This window comes from Polypterus senegalus, chromosome 7, assembly GCF_016835505.1.
Source record: "Polypterus senegalus isolate Bchr_013 chromosome 7, ASM1683550v1, whole genome shotgun sequence".
In the NCBI taxonomy this organism is placed as follows: Eukaryota; Metazoa; Chordata; class Cladistia; order Polypteriformes; family Polypteridae; genus Polypterus; species Polypterus senegalus.
In genome coordinates this window covers 5,643,645-5,665,916 of record NC_053160.1, presented here as the reverse complement: position 1 = coordinate 5,665,916, position 22,272 = coordinate 5,643,645, and the positions used below count along the sequence as shown (strand labels likewise).

The following is a 22,272-nucleotide window of genomic DNA, read 5'->3' as shown; positions in this document are numbered from 1 at the left end:
TAAGTAGTAAATTGTTCTTTTTCAGAATATGTGCCAGTCAGAATGCAACTGGCATGTGTCAGAACAAATGGAACAAACCTTGGTAGTTGAAACCACAGCGTCGTGGTTTATTTGTTTCAGTGTTTTCATTTTTTTCCTTTTGCTGCATGTGAGAAATTGCATATATCAACAGATCTTTTTATTTTTTTTTCCTTCACAGCCCACAGCAGCCAGTCAGCATTCCTGGAATCACAGAAAGCAATGTTTGTGAAGTATAAGGAACGTCTAGCAGTGGTACGAGAGCGTAAGGAAAAGGAAAGGCTTAATCTTCTAGGTAAAGAAACAAAATGAACTTTTTTGAAGTCTTTTTTTGTTTTTAAGAAATTCGCTTACCGTAAATATGCTCCAGTAGAGGCCCCCAGTGTTTATTTGCAAAACTAGCCTCGGCTCCCAGCGCTTAATAGAGACCGGCTGCTATTTGAGACCGGCCATTATTAACAAAAACCCTTCAGACTGTAATATTTTTTTACGCGTGTCGGTACAGGTAGGTATACAAAAATATCGGCTAATATTACAAACAGCTACTTTATTTGAATTTCACATGCTGCATAAGATTGTTAAAAATATAAATTGCAAAGTCTTTCTGTACCTTTCGCTGCTATTCGTCGTCCAAATCCGCAATGACAAGAAAATTCCATTTTAGCAGATACGAAGTCGACAGGTCTTTCTTTATTACTCTCCTCTCTGCCCAAAGGGTAGATTTCGTAATCCAGGGCCTCGCAGGTCCAAAATAAGTAAATGCGTCCCGGGTCTGACGACCTAGGCTAATCTCATTGACAGCGAAAATGAAAAGGAATGTGCAGCTGGTTAAAAGTGATGAATCTTCGCAGAGACTCTTCATAGCAAAACACATTTGTACCACTCTCTGTTTATAATTCCCGTATGGTATTACAGTACAGGGTGTCCCAAAAAGAATATCGGAGTTTCAGAGAGCTATAGCTTGCCGCCCATTCATCGGAGACTGCAGAGCAATCTAGTGGCGTCTTGAGGAATTAATCTAGTTTCATTTCGTTGCTGGTAGATAAGGTGACCAGAATTTTTTGGGCCAATCCGGGGACCTGGGGTGGCTAGAGGAGCGCAGACTACATACAAAGGGAAAGCTTATTACGTGATTTCTCGCCAAAGTTGCAGGATGCGGTAAAGCATAACCTCCGTCAAAACACCGCACATGCGCACCGAGTTCAAATTATCCTGGTGATGAGATACATTCAAAAAAGTGAACCAGCTGAAACCGGGGACATGCTTCTGAGTGGGGACAGTAGTCAGAAAACGGGGACTGTCCCTGGAAAATGGGGACGGATGGTCACCTTATATGGTGCTAGTGCTTATCAAAAAGCTAACAGTGTGTTGTTTCGATTAGTTACGATTGCAGTTATGGCTGTGCCACAACAAAACGCTTTTTGCGTTTGCGAATTCGCTAGAACTTAATCGGTTATTACTGTGCAGCGGGCATTTCGTCAAAAATATGGGACTGACCCTCCGAATGACAATAACATCCGTCGATGGTACCGGCAATTTCGTGATACTGGGTGTATCTGCAAAGGTAAAAGCATCGGGCGACCTCGAACTTCCTCCTCTGCTGAGAATGTCGTCCGAGTGCAAACTGCGTTCACTCGGAGTCCATCGAAATCAGTTCGACAAGCAAGTCATGAGTTACAGTTACCAAAGTCAAGTGTATGGAGAATTCTCCAGCGCTGGTTGGTTATGAAACCGTATCGTCTGCAGTGGGTTCAGGCCCTTAGACGAGGGGACAAGACGCATCGAGTTGAGTTTTCAACTTTCATCCAGCAAAATTTGGAGACCAATGAAGATTTTTGTTCCTTGATTATCTTCTGTGATGAGGCCACATTTCACATTAGTGGGAAGGTAAATCGTCATAATGTACAAATTTGGGGTGAAGAAAACCCTCATCCAGTTACCGAACATGAACGAGACTCCCCCAGGACTAATTTTTTTGCGCGGGAAACACGTGAATATAACAGTTTTTGTATATGCTTGTATAATTCAACAAATACAGTATAACTCTTTGAAACTTCGGTATTTTTTTTTTATATACGAAATGAAACTAGATTAATTCCTGAAGATGCCATTAGGTTGCTCTGCAGTCTCCGATGAATGGGAGCCAAAATAATGACTTTTTATTATAATAAAGTGCACAAAGAACCTCCTCCACTCCACAATACTCAATAAATCAATAATCACAATCCACAATAATAATCCACACCTCCCAGCAGCTCAGTCACCCTTCTTCCCAACTCGGCTCACTGCTGGGATCTCCCACTGTCCTTTTATACTTCTTGACCCGGAAGCGTTTCTCTTCCTCCAATCCATGTGACTATATTAACACTTCCAGGTCGGGTAAAACTCCTTTTCTTCAGCCCGGAAGTACGTCATTACCTCTGTCCTCTCAACTGGGAAGTACTTTGGGGCTATAAGGCAAATACAAGTTCTTGAGCCTCCCTGCAGCGTCCTCTGGTGGCCTCCGCGGTATCCAGCAGGGCTGTGAAGGAAAACTCCAAGGTCCATGATGCCCTGCTGGAATTCTGGGCATCTCCACGTTGCAGGGAAGGGCTCCATCTGGCGGCTTGGGGGTATTGGCCGGGATAAGCTGCCAGCCATAGTCCACAATATGTAAAAGAAAAATGTATTATTATTTAACGAAGTAATAAAATGTTTACTCTCTTACCAATTGAAGTATTCCTGTTAAACTGAGGTCCACTATGCTCGATGAGTATTTATAAGAGACCAAATAAACAATTCATTCGTTTTAACTGACATTCTTATAGATAAAAAAAACTTTTTTTTAAAAATTACTCATTTAAATAACCGGAGAAATCAGGTGAAAAACTAAAGGGGTATGCAATGGATCATCGTAACTCGACCTTCAGCTAACTAAATCACCGAAATACAAACACTGGTGTTATGAAGAGATCTTTTTCTTTTTTTTTTTTTTTTTTTTGTTTGTTGCTGTGAAAGAAAGTTTACTCAATCAAAAATAATGTAATTTATTAAATTATTAAAATAAATAATTATAATAATAATGATTTATTGAAATTAAAAACCACGACTTTCTTGATATTTTAGTTCCATCCATCCACCCATTATCCATCGCTTATCCAGGGTCGGGTCGAGATATTTTAGTTTATAACTTAAAAACGGAATTAGAATCTGAAAATCTAACAGCATCATATTAAAGTTTGATAAATTTTGAAAAGAATGATACCAAACACATATACAGTGGGATGCAAAAGTTTGGGCACCCTTGTTAATAGTCATTATTTTCCTGTATAAATCGTTGGTTGTTACGATATAAAATGTCACTTAAATATATCATATAGGAGACACACATAGTGATATTTGAGAAGTGAAATGAAGTTTATTGGATTTACAGAAAGTGTGTAATAATTGTTCAAACAAAATCAGGCAGGTGCATAAATGTGGGCACCACAAAAAAGAAATGAAATCAATATTTAGTAGATCCGCCTTTTGCAGACATTCCAGCCTCTAAACGCTTCCTGTAGATTCCAATGAGAGTCTGGATTGTGGTTGAAGGTATTTTGGACCATTCCTCTTTACAAAACATCTCAAGTTCATTCAGGTTTGATGGCTTCCGAGCATGGACAGCTCTCTTTAACTCACACCACAGATTGTCAATTCTATTCAGGTCTGGGGACTGAGATGGCCATTCCAGAACGTTGTAATTGTTCCTCTGCATGAATGCCGTAGTGGATTTTGAGCAGTGTTTCGGGTCGTTGTCTTGTTGAAAGATCCAGCCCCGGCGCAACCAACAACCAACGATTTATACAGAAACATAATGACTATCAACAAGGTTACCCAAACTTTTGCATCCCACTGTATGTACAGTAGGTTTAAAAATAAGCCTGATTTAAAGCGTGACATAGAAATGTCACATAAAATTGTTGCACTTTTAGGCTTAGGGTTTTATATATAGAGAGTAGATTTATTTACAGAGTTTCTATAAAAAGCCAAATTTCCTCCTAGGGATAAAGATCAGTCTATCTATTTTTCACACTTCAGCTGAAAGTATTTTATTTGCATAAGGCATTGCCAACTGGTTACCCCCAAATTTAATTAAATACTTAAATAGAAGTTCAGAACATCTGTGGTGTTCTACGACTCTTAAGAGGTTACTGGTTTGCTTAAATATGCAGTTTTACATGTTAGGGCAGTTAAGGACAATTCTGTTAATCCAAAGCTACAATTTTTTTTACTTGCAAGGTTTTGACTACTTAGAAATAAACTCCATGTTGACATCTACTGTACCGATAACGCTTGTGACTTGCACAAAATAAGGTATTTAACCCTTTACTCATATGGACCTTGCAGACAAATTAGGGTTAGGGTTAACCCTAACCCTAACCCTTGCAAACTACACAATACAGAAACAGAAGACCCAGCTTCCTGAAATATGACACATATGACATAAGCTTGACATCAGTTTGAAAAACGTGTTCAGTCCTAAAATTTGAATCCCATTTTGTTTATTGAAAGCTCCCAGTTCCACACAGTTCTTTTTATTTTAAGTAACTCTTCAATATATCCGTGCACACAACCTTATCTGTCTCCTTTGCTTTACAGATGATGAAATGCCAGACTGCCCGGATTCTGACTTATTCTCGGAGGCCAGCAGTATGATGACCACCAGTAATATGGGTTCAAAATATTCACAGAGTAATTCCAGAATATCCGCGTAAGTCTGCAACCTTGAATTAAATGATATATACTTATGTGAGATTATATACACAAATAGGCGCTGGTACCTGTATCCTCTTCTCATCAAAACGGTTACCCTCAGTCTTAGCATTTAATGTGATGTGCCATAGGTGGTCTTGATAGTAATTTTATTCTGTGAGTGTGTGTCTCTAGTACTCGCACAAATAAGAAAAAAAAGAATTCTAAATTAAAGAAGTACGTACAAACAGAGTGCTCAGATACACACATTTTTGACAGAGACATGCAACAAAGCAAACATATGAATTCTACAGTCAGTTCACACATTGTCCAGTAGTTGGAGTGCTTTTTAATTTTAGGCCGGTGCCGTATCATTTTATTATTTGTTACTAAGGGGGCTCTGCCCCCTGCTCGCGTCTCTCGCCCACCCCCGTGTTTGGTTAACCGGATTTACAATTTAAAGAGATTGTTATTTTCATTGAAATTGTTACCTATTCATTATTTTCACTTTTACTTTAAAACTTTAGTAAAAACAATATTTGGAATGAACTTTTCTTCAATATCGCGTTGAATTTTGATTCCGTGTTTGGACTTACATCGTGACAAGGCAATGTATAACTGCCTGTGAGTGAATATTGTTTCTTTCTCTCTAATAAATAGAATGACTTTTTCGAATGTTTCTCCCTGCTCATTCTTCTTCGCTTTGTTGTTGACGTGTCACCTGGAACGTATAAAATTATTGTCCTGGTGAAATGTATAAGAGCTGAGAGCGCAGGAAGTGTGTCTGACAAATGAATTCACGCGACTGAGAGGTGAGAGGACTGTGGTCTTGTTTGAAAATAGTTGTAAGTAGGGCGTGACTTGAAAGAATCTCACGTGAAAAGTCTCCGCCTCACGGGACTTCATACCACGCCAACGTTTTTGGAATCTTTTAATTCTCGCTGGCAACATGAATTAGACGATTTACAAGTCTCCAACTCAAAGTTTCCATCCGAACAATATATTCAATGTCTTTTTGCTGTTCCGTTATTTCACCGAGTAATAATTTCCATTTGTTTGTGCTAATGCGATCTTTCCGTCCCTTTTTTGGAGACTTTCAAATTTTCTTACTTCCATTATCTCTAACCTGCTCTGCATGTGTACCACACCAACGTTTTCGGAATCTTTTAATTCTTGCGGATATGCCTCTTCATTGGGAAGAAACACTACTTTATTTTTTCCCTGATGGTAACACGAATTAGACGATCTACAAGTCTCTGACTTAAAGTTTCCATCCGAACAATATATTCAATCTCTTTTTCTGTTCCGTTATTTCATGAGTAATAGTTTCCGTTTGTTTGAACTAATGCGATCTTTACTACCCTTTTTTGGAGAGTTTCAAATTTTCGTACTTCCATTATCTCTAACCTGCTGTACATGTGTATCGTGCCTCATCTCGCGGGACGTGTAGCTGTCTTTCCGAGAAAATCACACCTTGTTTCCTTCCAAGATTTTTTTTATAATAGAGAGATATAATAATAAAATGGAGACAGTAAGTTGTTAGGCACTCGTAAGGAAACCCTGTAATATTCGAATTCTAAAATTAAGAAAAGACAAGTAATTTTCGTTAAACGCAGCGTCTTTTCAGACAGGAATCTGGTTTGGACTGAACAAGATGGTGGTTCTTCCAGTTATGATGGTTTCTGGCAGTAAGAGGAGGGTCCAGGTAGATGGACACCAAATGTGATGACAGTGATGGAAAAGCCGTCAATCTTTTTAAGACCGTGAAAATGCATCAGTTTTAGATGGGAGTGGGGTTACGATTTCCAAAGATGCCGTTTCTTATGGCTATGAGGGATTCCAGCAGGAAGTGGCAGGTCCAGGTGTCTGGACTAACCAGAAGTAGCGTCAGCAGTGGAGTAGCCATCAATCTTCTGGTCTGTGGAGGGAGGAAAAGAAAAGGTGTCATCAAAGGGTGGCATCCACTGGAGTGGCAAAGAATTACAATGACCAAAGACCTTAAACTGTCCTCTGTGCACTTGCGTGTGACATTTGATGTCACTTAATGCACTTTTCTTAGTTTTCACACTATGTATTATATTAAAACAAATTAGTCTGGACTTGGCACGTAGTGTTTAGTCAGCTGACGAGGCCAGACTGTAACTGAAGGATTGTGTTGGGAGATCGCCACTCAAGCAGATTCACCCAGAAATCTTCACACCTCTCCTGAAGGAATAAACAGTGCTGGGTGCCAAGTACTTTTTGTCAGTCTCAGGTTATTTCAGAGGCAATCATGGGTGGCTCTTTTTTTGAGGGGTACCAGCACATCTGTCCACAGCTGTATTGCCTTTGTTTTTGTTGATGGCTACTCCAGCGTATCTTCACCAAAAGATTGTTAAACTGGGACCCCCACCCACACACCCATACTGGCAAAAATAGAGTATGGCACGGTATAAAAACGCCATTTGAGCCAGTCAATTATATTACAGTGAAAGCTAACATATGTTGTTAAAGACCATCAAGTTTATCTTTGTATATTTTCATGTAGGAGATCCTCTAAAAACCGTCGGAAGGCCGAACGTAAGAAATACAGCCTGAAGGAAGGAAGCCCCCTAGAAGACCTTGCCCTGCTTCAGGCATTGGGTGAGATCATTCAGGCAATCGGAAAGCTATCAGGTAAACTACCTGGACTTCCTTTCGAGGTCCTACTCAACTTAAGGACAGGCTCTTAAATGTTAAGATTTATAACTTCTTATTCATTTAGTCATTTACTGGCTGTGCTACCTGTCTAAGACTGGTTGGAGTCTAGATGATTAATGTAGACCTCTGTGTTAACATCTACAGTGCATCATGCAATGTGCATGTCTCTATTATATGCCATTTGTAAAAGCAGTGTTAATGTTTGTGATGTGCCATCTGTTGGAATGACACATGCAGTGCATTTTATCACTACAAATGTTTGTGGTGTTTCATCTTTTGGACTGACTCAGATACAAACACATTTTATTTTGTTTTATAAAGTTGGATAATGAAATGCTAAGGTCTGTCTCGTGATTACTCGTGAACTAGTGGGGATAGAAACTTGATCTTGGTCTTATCGAAGGTTTATCATCTGATACAGTGTGGAAATTCCAAAAAGTTTAGGTTGTAGTTAAACTCGGCAGAGCTGTCTGTGGCTGTGTGTTTAATGTGGCAGTATGAGCGCACAACCAAGTGACATGGTGAAAAGACAAAGAACAGCAGCGGCATCTGCTAAACATCAAGCAAACTGCAGAGCTTGTTTATGTAATGAATAACACCATAATAAGATGAAAGAAAAAAGGGCACTGACATCCACTGACTGTGAAGTACATCATAAAGGATGATTAAGTTATGCAGCACATGAAAGAATAAACCACATTGACAAGCAAAAAGAAGTTTTGAATATGGAGCAGTTGAGCAGCAGACAAATGCAAAGGTGCACAAGTCCAAGTCCAGAAGGCAAGGGCACCCCAGTTACAGAAATGTGTGGCGACAAAGATCGTCAAATGTAGCGTTTTGTAGTAATTATTTGCAAAATATAAGAAGTATCAATAGCTCAGTTGACTAGCAGGGTAACACAATGGCTCATACTGTATGCGAGACAAAGTCCAGGATACTTAATGCAAGGACATGGACGTGCTCTCAGAGCTTGTGCCAAGCTCCATCTTCAACCTTTCCCTCAGTCAGAGCACCGTTCTGTGCTGCTTTAAGACTACAGTCATCGTCCCCCTTGCTAAAAAAAAAAGCCCGCCCACCTGCCTGAACGATTACACGCTGGTAGCACTCACTCCAGTTGTCATGAAGTGTTTTGAGAGAGCGGTGATAGCCCACATTCAGAGCAGCATACCGCACAACTTGAACCCCCGCAGTATGCCTACCGGCCCAACAGGTCCACCTCAGATGCCATCGTGGCCACACTAAATTATTCCCTCTCCCATCTGGAGAACAATGACAGGATGCTGTTTTTTTGACTACAGCTCCACCTTTAACACGGTTATCCCCCATAACCTCACCCATAACTGCCTACATCCCACCCTCTGTGACTGGCTCCTAGACTTTCTGACTGGCAGGCCCCAGTCTGTCAGGATTGGTAATAGGATTTCAGCCACCATTATCACAAACACAGGCATCCCACAGGGATGCGTCCTCAGCCCCATCCTCTGCACCCTGTTCACCCAGGACTGTGTCGCCTCCCACAAAGATAACATCATCCTAAAGTTTGCAGACAACACCGCAGTGATGGGACACATCACTGGTGGGGACAAGGTGGCCTACAGGAGGGAGGTGGCCAGTCTGGTATCATGGTGTGAGGACAACAACCTCACCCTCAACACAGACAAGATGAAGGAGATGATGGTGGACATGAGGAAAGAGAGGTGACCTCACCAGTTACTATTCATCCGAGGGCTTGAAGAATTAAATACCTGGGTGTCTACCTCAGTGAGGAACTCACATGGACAGTTAAAACCACACAGCTGATCAAGAGCGCTCAACAGCGGCTGTACTTTCTGAGGAGGCTGAGGAAGTTTGGTATGTCAACTAAGATCCTCGGCAACTTCTACGGCTGCATTGTTGAGAGCATCTTGACCAGCTGCATCCCTGTGTAGTATGGTAACACTACTGCTATGGATCGCAAACACCTGCAGAGAACATCACCAGGACTCCACTGCCTCCATCCTCAGGGACCCCACTCACCCCCAACATGAATTGTTCACACTTCTACCCTCAGGCTTGAGGTACAGACGTATGAAATGCAAGACTTCCAGGCTAAAGAACTCTTTCTTTCCCAAGGCCATTAGACTTCTCAATAACTGGCTGGAGTTTATAACCGTGGACCACCTCATTCTGTCGACCTCGCACAACTGTATTGGACTTGTCCATCACACACCTACCTGCACATTACACTTTATACATTGGAACCTCGGGTCACGACCGTAATTCGTTCCAAAACTCTGGTCGCAGCCCGATTTGGTCACGTGACACGAAGTAATTTCCCCCATAGGATTAAATGTAAATACAATTAATCCGTTCCGGACTGTACGAGCTGTATGTAAATATTTTTTTTAAGATTTTTAAGTACAAAAATAGTTAATTATACCACAGAATGCACAGCGTAATAGTAAACTAAATGTAAAAACATTGAATAACACTGAGAAAACCTTGAACAGAGAAAACTGACATTGTAGGAGTTCACACTATAGCTTTACGAACCGCTCGCTGTAAACACTTTTTTTAATGAGTTTTTAGCACAGGGAAAAAAATGAACATTTGAAAAATCCGTAATTTATACAAAAACTAACCAAAAACAACCAAAAAAACTAACCTTGCATGAGTCGAGTTCTGAAATGAAGGAAGTAAGCCCGAAGCATGATGGAGAGGAGATTACAGTTTTGAGGTAGTCTGTGAAGGTACGGGTTCGCTGCATGCTCCCATCTCGCTTCCGGGAGCCTTTAAACCCATCACCATCGGTAATGTTACCGATGAGCACGACAGCGAGGCACTACAATAGAGCAATCGGATGGTGCAGAAAGTGGCAAGTGCTTTTATTAAAATCAACGAAACAACAATCAAAAACAAAGTCCAAATTAAATAAAGTACAGTGCTTTCAGAATCCTTCAATAAATAAATGACCCCATAAAAACAGAAGTGAAGTGGAGGTTATAATCCAATAGAAAAAAGACTTCATTAAATACAACAAGGTTAAAACAATGCTCGAAGCAGTCTCTTCAAAAACAAGCCCGATGCCTTCTTTAACTGCCTTCTCGTGCTCTCTCTCTCTCTCTCTCTCTCTCTCTCTCTCGCTTGCTGCACGTGCTGATGATTTCGGAACCGGAAGGGAAACGGGCTTGTTCGTCACCCGAGTGTGTGGTCATGAACAGATGCAAAAGTTTGGCAAACTTTTTGGTTGTAACCCGATTAGTACATGTTTAGAGATGTTTGTGACCTGAGGTTCTACTGTACTTCTATTATGTTTCTATACTTTATGCTGCTTCTGCTACTTATTATCTATGTGTTGGTTTGTTAACCATTGGCATTTGGTGTGGACAGCAAAGAAAGAATTTCATTGTACAGGGAAGCGTGTTTCCTTACTGTGCACATGACAATAAAACTTGACACTTGAAAAGAACGAGAACAAGACAGACTGTCAAATACTCCAAAATTCCAACCTTATACAAGCTCTGCTTTTACATCCTTAGATCAATGTTTGCTAAGAAAGTAACATCACCAGTGTGATCACTGTGCAGCTGTGCTTTTTGATGGTGAAGACGTATGTTTTGTAAAAACGGATAAGTTCATCTTGCTCCATATGGTCCACCAGAAGTAATAAATTACAGTATAACTTCTAGAGGAAATGCAAGAAGCAACTAGTTAGAAATCTTAAGAAGTATCAGCCGCACCTTCTCTTCTGCATCGTTGGCAGCTTCTAAACTGCTCAAAAAAATGAAAGGAACACTTTGAAAACACATCAGATCTCAATGGGAAAAAGAAATCCTCCTGGATATCTATACTGATATAGACTGGGTAATGTGTTAGGAACGAAAGGATGCCACATCGTTTGATGGAAATGAAAATGATCAACCTACAGAGCCCTGAATTCAAAGACGCCCCAAAAATCTGAGTGAAAAAATGATGTGGCAGGCTAGTCCATTTTGCCCAAAATTGAATTGCAGCAACTCCAAATTGTACGCAGCACTTTGTATGGCCCCTGTGTTCTTGTATACATGCCTGACAACATCGGTGCATGCTTCTAATGAGATGACAGATGGTGTTGTGGGGGATCTCCTTCCAGATCTGGACCAGGGCATCACTGAGCTCCTGGACAGTCTGAGGTGCAACCTGGTGGCATTGGATGGACCAAAACATAATGTCCCAGAGGTGTTCTATTGGATTTAGGTCAGGAAAGTGTGGTGGCCAGTCAATGGTATCAATTCCTTCCTCCTCCAGGAACTGCCTGCATACTCTCACCACATGAGGCCAGGAATTGTCGTGCACCAGGAGCCACTGTACCAGCATAGGGTCTGACAATGGGTCCAAGGATTTCATCCTGATACCTAATGGCAGCCAAGGTGCCTTTGTCAAGCCTGTAGCGGTCTGTGTGACCCTCCATGGATATGCCTCCCCAGACAATCATTAACCCACCACCAAACTGCTCATGCTGAATGATGTTACAGGCAGCATAATGTTCTCCATGGCTTCTCCAGACCCTTTCACTTCTGTCACGTGCTCAGGGTGAACCTGCTCTCATCTGTAAAAGCACAGGGCACCAGTGGTGCATCTGCCAATTCTGGTATTCTATGGCGAATGCCAATCGAGCTGCATGCTGCTGGGCAGTGAGCTCAGGGCCCATTAGAGGACATGGGGCCCTTGGGTCACCCTCATGAAGTCTTTCTGGTTGTTTGGTCAGAGACATTCACACCAGTGGCCTGCTGGAGGTCATTTTGTAGGGCTCTGGCAGTGCTCATCCTGTTCCTCCTTGCCCAAAGGAGCAGATACTGGTCCTGCTGATGGGTTATGGACCTTCTATGGCCCTCTCCAGCTCTCCTAGAGTAACTGCTTGTCTCCTAGAATCTCCTCCATGCCCTTGAGACTGTGCAGGGAGACACAGCAAACCTTCTGGCAATGACACGTATTGATGTGCCATCCTGGAGAAGTTGGACTACCTGTGCCAGCTCTGTAGGGTCCAGGTATCGCCTCACGCTACCAGTAGTGACACTGATTGTAGCCAAATGCAAAACTAGTGAAGAAACAGTCAGAAAAGATGAGGAGGGAAAAATGTCAGTGGCCTCCACCTGTTAAACCATTCCTGTTTTGGGGGTCATCTCATTGTTGCCCCTCTAGTGCATCTGTTGTTAATTTCATTAACACCACAGCAGCTGAAACTGATTAACAACTCCCTCTGCTACTTAACTGTCCAGATTAATATCCCATAAGTTTTATTGACTTTATGCTATACTCTGATTAAAAAGTGTTCCTTTAATTCTTTTGAGCAGTATATTTATAGTCCCCCAGGACACAATGCATACAGTCATGGCCGAAATTTTCAGCACCCTTGAAATTGTCTCCCAGAAAATTGTTGCAATTCCAAATGTTTTGGTTTCCACATGTTTATTTCCTTTGTGTGCATTGGAACAACACAAATAACAGAGAAAAAAAGCCAAATCTGACATCATGTCACACAGAACTCAAAAACCGGGCTGAATAAAATTATTGGCCCCCTCAACTTAATATTTGGTTGCACGCCCTTTGGAAAGAATAACTGAAATCAAGCGCTTCCTATAACCATCACCAAGCTTGTTACGCCTCTCAGCTGGAATTTCCGACCCCTCTTCTTTTGCAAACTGCTCAAGGTCTCTCAGATTTGAAGGACGCCTTCTCCCAACAGCAATTTTGAGATCTCTCCCTAAGTGTTCAATCGGATTTAGATCTGGACTCATTGCTGGCCACTTCAGAACTCTCCAGCGCTTTCTGGGTGCTTTTCGAGGTATGTTTGGAGTCATTGTGCTGCTGAAACACCCGTGACCTCTGACACAGACCCAGCTTTCTGACACTGGGCCCTACCTTGCACCCCAATATCTTTTGCTAGTCTTCAGATTTCATGATGCCTTGCACACAGTCAAGCCATCCAGTGCCAGAGGCAGCAAAACATCCCCAAAACATCTTCGACCCTCCACCATGTTTGACTGTAGGTACCGTGTTGTTCTTTTCTTCGTAGGCCTCATTCCTTTTTCTGTAAACAGTAGAATGATGAGCTTTACCACAAAGCTCTACCTTGGGCTCATCTGTCCACAAGACGTTCGCCCAGAAGGATTTTGGCTTCCTCAAGTATATTTTGGCAAACTCCAGTCTGGCCTTTTTATGTTTCTGTGTCAGCAGTGGGGTCCTCCTGGCTCTCCTGCCATAGCGTTTCATTTCGTTCAGATGTCGTCAGATAGTTGGAGCTGACGCTGTTGCACCCTGAGTCTGCAGAACAGCTTGAACATGTTTTGAGGTTGATTGGCGCTGTTTATCCACCATACGGACTGTCCTTCGTTGCAGTCTTTTATCAATTTTTCTCTTCCGTCCACGTCCAGGTAGATTAGCTACAGTGCCATGTGCTGTGAACTTCTTGATTATGTTGCGCACAGTGGACATAGGAACATGAAGATCTCTGGAGATGGACTTGTAGCCTTGAGATTGTTGAGTCCTCAGACAATTCTCTGCTCTTCTTTCTGTTCTCCATGCTTAGTGCGGCCCACTCAGACACACAACACAAAGGTTGAGTCAACTTGTCTCCATTTTAACGGGCTTCAGGTGTGATTGCTATGTTGCCAGCACCGGTTTCTTGCCACAGGTGAGTTCAAACGAGCATCATATGCTTGAAATTAAACGATTTACCCACAAGTTTGAAAAGGTGCCAATAATTTTGTCCGGCCCATTTTTGGACTTCTGTGTGACATGATGTCAGATTTGGGTTTTTTCTCTTTTTTTTTTTTGTTGTTCCAATGCACATAAAGGAAATAAACGTGTGGATAACAACAACAACAACAACAACATTTATTTATATAGCACATTTTCATACAAACAGTAGCTCAAAGTGCTTTACATATTAAAGAATAGAAAAATGAAAGACATAATTATAAAAAATAAATCAACATTAACATCGAATAAGAGTAAGGTTCAATGGCCAGGGGGGATACCAAAACATTTGGAATTGCAACAATTTTCTGGGAGAAATGGTGCATTGTCTGGGAAAATTCCAGGGGTGCCGATAATTTCGGCCATGACTGTATGTGTTCAGAATTCGGAATTGGGGGCAAACATGAGGGATCATAGGCTTGCAAAACAAAGTAATAAAATATGCTCAGCAGCCACTGTATTAGGAACACCATGCTAGGTCTGGTTTGGACCCTCTTTTTGCCTTCAGAACTGCCGTAATTCTTCCTGGCATAGATTCAACAAGATGCTGGAAACATTCCTCGGGGATATTGATCCATATTGACATGATAGCATCTCACAGTTGTTGAAGATCTGTTGGCTGCACATCCATGATGTGAATCTCCCATTCCAGCACATCCCAAAGGTGCTCGACTGGATTGAGATCTGGTGACTGTGGAGGCCATTTGTGTCCAGTGAACTCATTGTCATGTTCAAGAAACCAGTTTGAGATGATCTGAGCTTTGTGACATGGCGTATATATCCTGCAGGAAGTCTTCATCAGAAGATGGGGATGTTGTGGTCATAAAGGGATGGACATGGTCAGCAACAATACTCAGGTACGCTGTGGCATTTAAAATGACACTCAGTTGGTAGCAAGGGACCCTAAGTGTGCCAAGAAAATATCCCCAACACCACTACAGCACCACCACCAGCAGCCTGAACTGTTGATGCAAAGCAGGATGATGGATCCATGCTTTCATGTTGTTGATACCAAATTCTGACCCTACCATCCAAAGACTGCATCAGAAATCAGAGACTCATCAGACCAGGCAACATTTTTCCAATCTTCTATTGTCCAATTTTGCTAAGCAAATTGTAGCCTCAGTGGCCTGTTCTTAGCTGACAAGAGTGGCACCCTGTGTGGTCTCCTGCTGCTGTAGCCCACCTGCTTCAAGGTTCACCGTGTTCAGAGATGCCCTTCTGCATACCTTGGTTGTAACAAGTTCTTATTTGAGTTACTGTTGCCTTTCTATCAGTTCAAACCAGTCTGGCCATTCTCCTCTGACCTCTGGCATCAACAAGGCATTTTCGCCCAGAGAACTGACACTCACTGGATATTTTCCCTTTTTCAAGCCATTCCCTGTAAACCCTAGAGATGGTTGCGCGTGAAAATCCCAGAAGATCAGCAGTTTGTGAAATACTCGGACCAGCCTGACTGGCACCAACTACCAGGCCACATTCAAAGTCACTTCAGTCCCCTTTCTTCCCATTCTGATGTTTCATTTAAACTTCAGCAGGTCGTCTTGACAATGTCTACAGGCTTGAAATGATGCTATGTGATTGGCTGATTAGATATTTGTGTTAACAAGCAGTTGAACAGGTGTACCTAATAAAGTGGCCAGTGAGTGTACATCATGACTTGCAGTGGAATGAAAACAAGTTACTAAAGGTCAGCCTGCCCTAACCGTGGGTATGTGGTTCCAGAGTGCCCTGCAGATGTGCAATAACCGCGGATAATCGGGACTTGCATAAAGGCAGTTGCACATACTAAGTGAACACAATATGGCAGATACAGCGGGACTGAGGGCTGGCTGAGCTTGGGTACGCTGTGTCAAGGCAAGTCAAGTTGGGTAGCATGTTCTAGTTGTGGAAGTTGACACATTCATGTCACCCACAAACACGTTTATTTACACTATCATATACAAAAGTGCACCACAAAAGTCCCCAAAGTCCTGGCCACAATGCCTTACTACCTTCAGGCCGCCTCCTTGCCTCCTCAGCTCAGTCCATTCCGCTCCCGACTCTCGCCCTGAATGAAGGGAGGCGGCCCCTTTTATCCGCACCCGGATGAGCTCCAGGTGCTCCCCGGCAATCTCCCGCTGCCACGCCCCAGTGTGGCGGAAGTGCCGGTTGTTCTCCCGGAAGCTCTCCGGGTGTCCCTGCTTCTCTTCCCCCCAGCACTTCCTGGTGTGGCGGAAGTGCTGAGGTCCAGGGTCCCCAAGGCATTGGGGCGCCTCCTGGCGGTAACCACGGGCCCCTACAGGGTGGGGCTTCCATGCCCTGAACCCGTGGCCCCCAAAGCAACCAGGAAGGCAGCCCCCACGTGATCCCAGATGGGCACACAGCCACTTCCGGTCCTCCAAGGCGTCCCGGCCGGGTCGTGGCCCCTGGCATCCTCGACATAGTACAGTGTGTTGCCGCACGCACCACACGACAAAACAGCTCAGGATCCCGGTTAGCAACCCCCCAGGCAGACACGCGGTCCAGTCCTACCCTCTGGAAATAACCCTCTGTCTGCTGCAGCTTGGCGTTACGTGGGCATCTCCTTGGCCTGGTCCAGCCACTCGGGTCTTCAACACCGAGCCAGATCACCCTCTGGGAATTACGCCACATAGCCATAGTGCCGTAACTGATGCTGCCTCACAATGCAGGCCAAGTGCCTCATTCAGGACTCCATGAGCAACACAAAGTCACACCAGCGGCACCCAAGCATTTTCCGGAGAGACACAGTACCAAAGGAGTCCAGTCTTCATCTCAGGTCACTGGATAGCGTCCATGTCTCGCAACCATATAGCAAGACAGAAAGCACCAGGACTGTAAAGACTTGGACCTCCATCCTTTGGCATAGACATCGGGAGCGCCACACACCCCTTTCCAGTGACCTCATGACCCCCTCATGCTCTCCCAATCCGTCTACTGACTTCATAGGAAAAGTCACCAGTCGCATGAATGTCACTGCTGAGAAAATGATGTTGTTTCTTGTGCGTATTTAGTGGGTTTTACCACTGCATGTGGTCATTTCATATGTTGTCTTTTTTTTTAAGAATATTCCGGATTCTTTTTAATATTTTTAAATGGATGCCAAACCTGCAGATAAGGCAGACTGTATTTAGTAAGCGTTAGAAGTATCAGCTGCTGTTTTTCTGTAACTTGCTTTTTATTTGAACACTGAGAGTCTGTGTGTTTCACTAGTATTAAAACAATGTAACCACTAAGTCTGTGTTATTTTACTAATATTTTTAACAGGTGAAGTTTCAGGTCTTTTGAAAATGTTGGTGTTTTTCGGCTATGACTACCAGGCCCGCAAATTTCAGAAAGATTTGGATGAAACACTCAAACTAATAGAAAAATCGGTTCCAGAAATTTGGTCAGTGAGTGCTCAGCACGATCCCAACACGCTGGTAAGCCCACAGAGATAACAGATATGTTGGTGTTATTTTATTATTAATAAGTTTTTGATTTTTACTGTAGCTGATCACGCCCATTTTTAATGATTTCAAATTGTTTACATGATCACTGAGAAAGAAAAATTATATTTTTGGGATCTTACATTATCTGCTAGAATGGGTTTAAATACTTCTGTTGTGGACATAAATGCAAGGAACCTCAAGCTGGCAGAACTGAAATGCCAGGAAACTGTGAGACAGCCAAGATAATAAAAGGAGTGGCTGGCAAACATGTTTGTCATTTCTGAAGGCCGAGATCACTGAACTGTTCTGTTAGCGCTTTTGACTTGACTTTAAAGACGCATGCTTTAAAATGAAATATGGAATATCACTTGTATCTCAAAGAGTGCAGTGTCAGTATTTCATGGCATTGCACATTCATTTTTTGCCCTTTTCTTTATTCTAGTTCAGTTAATTTAAAGCAGGGGTTCTCAACGTCAGTCTTGGGGACCCCCTTGTGGCTGCAGGTTTTTCTTTCAAGCAGCTTCTGCTTTTAATTGGACTCCTGGGCTAATTAACTGAACTGTTATTGCCCAGATTCTGTGTTTTGGGAACAATAGAGAAATTAGAAAACTAAGTTTTAGGTAAGAAAATATTATATCTCTCTCTCTCTCTCTCTCTCTCTCTCTCTCTCTCTGTGTATATATATATACATATATACACTCAGCAAAAAAAGAAACGTCCTCTGACTTTCAACTGTTTTTACTTTCAGTAAACTTAATGTGTAAATATTTGTATGAACACTAAAAGAGTCAACACCATAAGACATAAACTAAAAATGTTTCACAATGTGTCCCTGAATGAAGGGAGGCTCAAAATCAAAAGTACCAGTCAGTATGTGGTGTGGCCACCAGCTGCTTGAAGTACTGCAGTGCATCTCCTCCTCATGGACTGGACCAGATTTGTCAGTTCTTGCTGTGAGATGTTACCCCACTCTTCCACCAAGCACCTGCAAGTTCCTGGACATTTCTGGGGGGAATGGCCCTAGCCCTCACCCTGTGATCCAACAGGTCCCAGACGTGCTCAATTCCTTCGACGATAAACACGAATCCGTCCCATCACCCCTGGTGAGACAAAACCGTGACTCATCAGTGAACAGCACTTTGTGCCACTCCTGTCTGGTCCAGCGAAGGTGGGTTTGTGCCCATAGGCGGCGTTGTTGCTGGTGATGTCTGGTAGGACCTGCCTTACAACAGGCCTACAAGCCCTCAGTCCAGCCTCTCTCAGCCTATTGCGGACAGTCTGAGCACTGATGGAGGGATTGTGTGTTCCTGGTGTGACTCGGGCAGTTGTTGTGGCCATCCTGTACCTGTCACGCAGGTGTGATATTCGGATGTACCGATCCTGTGCAGGTGTTGTTACACGTGGTCTTCCACTGCGAGGATGATCAGCTGTCCTTCCTGTCTCCCTGTAGCGCTGTCTTAGGCGTCTCACAGTGCGGACATGGCAATTTATTGCCCTAGCCACATCAGCAGTCCTCATGCCTCCCTGCAGCATGCCTAATGCACGTTCACGCAGATGAGCAGGGACCCTGGGCATCTTTCACAGTCGGTAGACAAGTCTCTTTAGTGTCCTGCGTTTTTAGAACTGTGACCTTAAATGCCTACTTTCTGTAAGCTGTTAAGGTCTTAACGACCATTCCACAGGTGCATGTTAATTAATTGATTGTGGTTAATTGAACATGCATGGAAAACATTGTTTAAACCCTTTACAATGAAGATCTGTAAAGTTATTTGGATTTTAAAACATTATTGTTGAAATACACAGTCCTGAAAAAGGGACGTTTCTTTTTTTGCTGAGTATATAAGGGTGGGCCATTTATATGGATACACCTTAATAAAATGGGGATGGTTGGTGATATTAACTTCCTGTTTGTGGCACATTAGTATATGTGAGGGGGGAAAACTTTTCAAGATGGGTGGTGACCATGGTGGCCATTTTGAAGTCGGCCATTTGGATCCAACCTTTGTTTTTTCAATTGGAAGAGGGTCATGTGACACATCAAACGTATTGGGAATTTCACAAGAAAAACAATTCTGAGGTGGCCATGATAGATCGGCAAATAATGAAATTGAAACAATTCCAAAGAAAAAAAAAATGTTAAATTGTATATCCGATTAACCAAACACAGGGGTTGGCGAGCTAAGCCCCCTAGTGTATATATATCCCTCGCTATATCGTGCTTCGACTTTTGCGGCTTCACTCCATCGCGGATTTTAAATGTAAGCATATCTAAATATATATCACAGATTTTTCGCTGGTTCGCGAAATTTCTGCAGACAATGGGTCTTTCAATTTAAAGTACATGCTTCCTCAGTTTGTTTGCCCAGTTGGTTTCATACAAGGGACGCTATTGGCGGATGGCTGAGAAGCTACCCAATCAGAGCATGTATTACGTATTAAATAAAACTCCTCAATGATATAAGATATGCTTCCCGAGCAGATTGTTTGCTTTTCTCGGTCTTTGACATTCTCTGCGCCTGACGGAGGGGCTGTGAGCTGAGGGGCTGTTTGCTTAGAAGATACTCTAAAAAAAAAATGCTGAAAGATTACCTTCACATTGCCCCCTTCTTTGCGGCTGCTTTATCACGGTGCTTCGGCATACTTAAAAGCCCAACAGCACGTATTGATTTTTTGATTGTTTGTTTTTTTCTGTCACGCTCTCTCTATCTCTGACATTATCTGCTCCTGACGGCGCTCCTTTGAAGATAAGATACGTTTGCAGTCTTTTAATTGTGAGAAAGAACTGCCATCTCTGTCTTGTCATGGAGGACAGTTTAAATGTTTGACTAAAGGGTGTTATTTCATGTCTAGAGGGCTCTAATAATGTTAACAGGGTGGGAGAGTTTATAAGGGCTTAAAATATATAAAAATAACTACACAAACATATGATTTCTACTTCGCAGATTTTCACCTATCGCGGGGGGGGGTTGGAACGCAACCCCCGCGACCGAGGAGGGATTACTGTATATATTAAAATGTACTAAGTAGTTTTGTGGGAATAATGTATTTTTCTTTCTTTTTAACAATACTTTCATCTTGATGTTCATTCTGTTTTTCTGGCTGTGCTAATTGTTTCATTAATCCATTGTTTTCTAATTAGTGGGTCTGATGCTAAAGTACTTGCAGCCTTTGATTATTCCATGTTGATCGCCTGGGTGTCTGCTCTGCTCGTTTTTAGATAGATAGATAGATTGTAAAGGCACTATATAATAGATAGATACTTTATTAATCCCAAGGGGAAATTTCCATACTCCAGCAGCAGCATACTGATAAAGAACAATATTAAATATCAGAGTGATAACAATGAAGGTATAACAGACTATAATTTTGTACAATATTAATATTTACACCCCCGGGTGGAATTGAAGAGTCGCATAGAGTAGGGGAGTAACGATCTCCTCAGTCTGTCAGTGGAGCAGGACGGTGACAGCATCTTATGTTCACGAGTAATTTTTTGCATTTGCTACTATTATTTTTTGCTGGCGCCAGCATTTGATGAGGCGCACTTTGCAGAGAAAACTGTGCTGTACTGTTGTGTTGTATTTCTGAGGTGGCCATGATAGATCGGCCGTCAGGCTCTGTGAAGGGGATGACTTGTGTTCTGTTTTGAGTGTTAAATTTTAACTCATTTTTGACACCCATTGCACACCCTGGAAAGGGGTCTTCTCTCTCTCTCTCTCTCTCTCTGAATTGTCCTTCCTAAGATTTCTTCCAATTTTTTTTATTTTTTCCATTCAAGGTATTTTCTGATTTTTATTTCTTGTCTCCTTAGAGATTCAAGGCTGGGGGCTCTTAAAGAGCAGGGCCTGTTAAAAGTCAATGCTGGCATTCCTGGTGTAAATGTGGGGCTCTATAGGAAATAAATTATTGTTGTTTACTCATAAAGATCTTTTCTAGTGATATATTTTACATTTTCTTGGTTAAATGAGTTTACTAAATGATAGTATTGACAAAACTGAAAATAATATGACTTCAACCTTTTATACTTGTCAATTATCAAGTATCATTATTTTTTTTTTTTTAATTCCTAAGGTTCTGGGTCCAAATTCAACAGCAAACAGCATAATGAACTCCTATCAGCAGCAAAAGATGCCCCCCGTATCACAGCAAGGTAATTAATCATCAATAAGGATCAATACAACTTTATGTTCTGTTATTAGGCATCACTGCAAACATACTGCAGATGAATGTATGTTAATATTCAAACTGAATAATTGACTCCATGTTCATAACTGTAGATTAAAGACAAAAACAGTGTGTGTGTGTCTGTGTGTGTCTATAGATAGATAGATAGATAGATGTGAAAGGCACTATATAATAGATAGATAGATAGGTAGATACTTTATTAATCCCAAGGGGAAATTCACATAATCCAGCAGCAGTATACTGATACAAAGAAACAATATTAAATTAAATAGTAATAAATATAACTATATGTATCTACACTGCTTAAAAAAAACCGAGGGAACACTTAAATCAGACATCATCGCTCAATGAATGAAATATTCAAGTGGAAAATCTTCAGTGAGTGATGCTCTGTAATTTGTCAAGAAGAAAACGATGTGACAACGGTCAATGGAAACCAAAACCACCAACCCATTGAGCGCTGACTCACATCACACCAACATGTGTGAATTCCATCAAGGCAAGTCCCTAATGTGACTCAGTAGTGTCT

General features: G+C 42.1%; 1 protein-coding gene across 1 annotated transcript in view; it reads left to right on the top strand.

The window, feature by feature from the left end:
- elp1 (elongator acetyltransferase complex subunit 1) overlaps positions 1-22,272 on the top strand; it is a 210,443-nt gene that overhangs the window by 187,438 nt on the left and 733 nt on the right. The window contains exons 32-36 of the mRNA XM_039758179.1: positions 200-313; positions 4,639-4,750; positions 7,259-7,386; positions 17,395-17,549; positions 21,630-21,708. Coding sequence (XP_039614113.1) covers positions 200-313; positions 4,639-4,750; positions 7,259-7,386; positions 17,395-17,549; positions 21,630-21,708 — 588 coding nt within the window. The remainder of the gene's footprint in view (positions 1-199; positions 314-4,638; positions 4,751-7,258; positions 7,387-17,394; positions 17,550-21,629; positions 21,709-22,272) is intronic.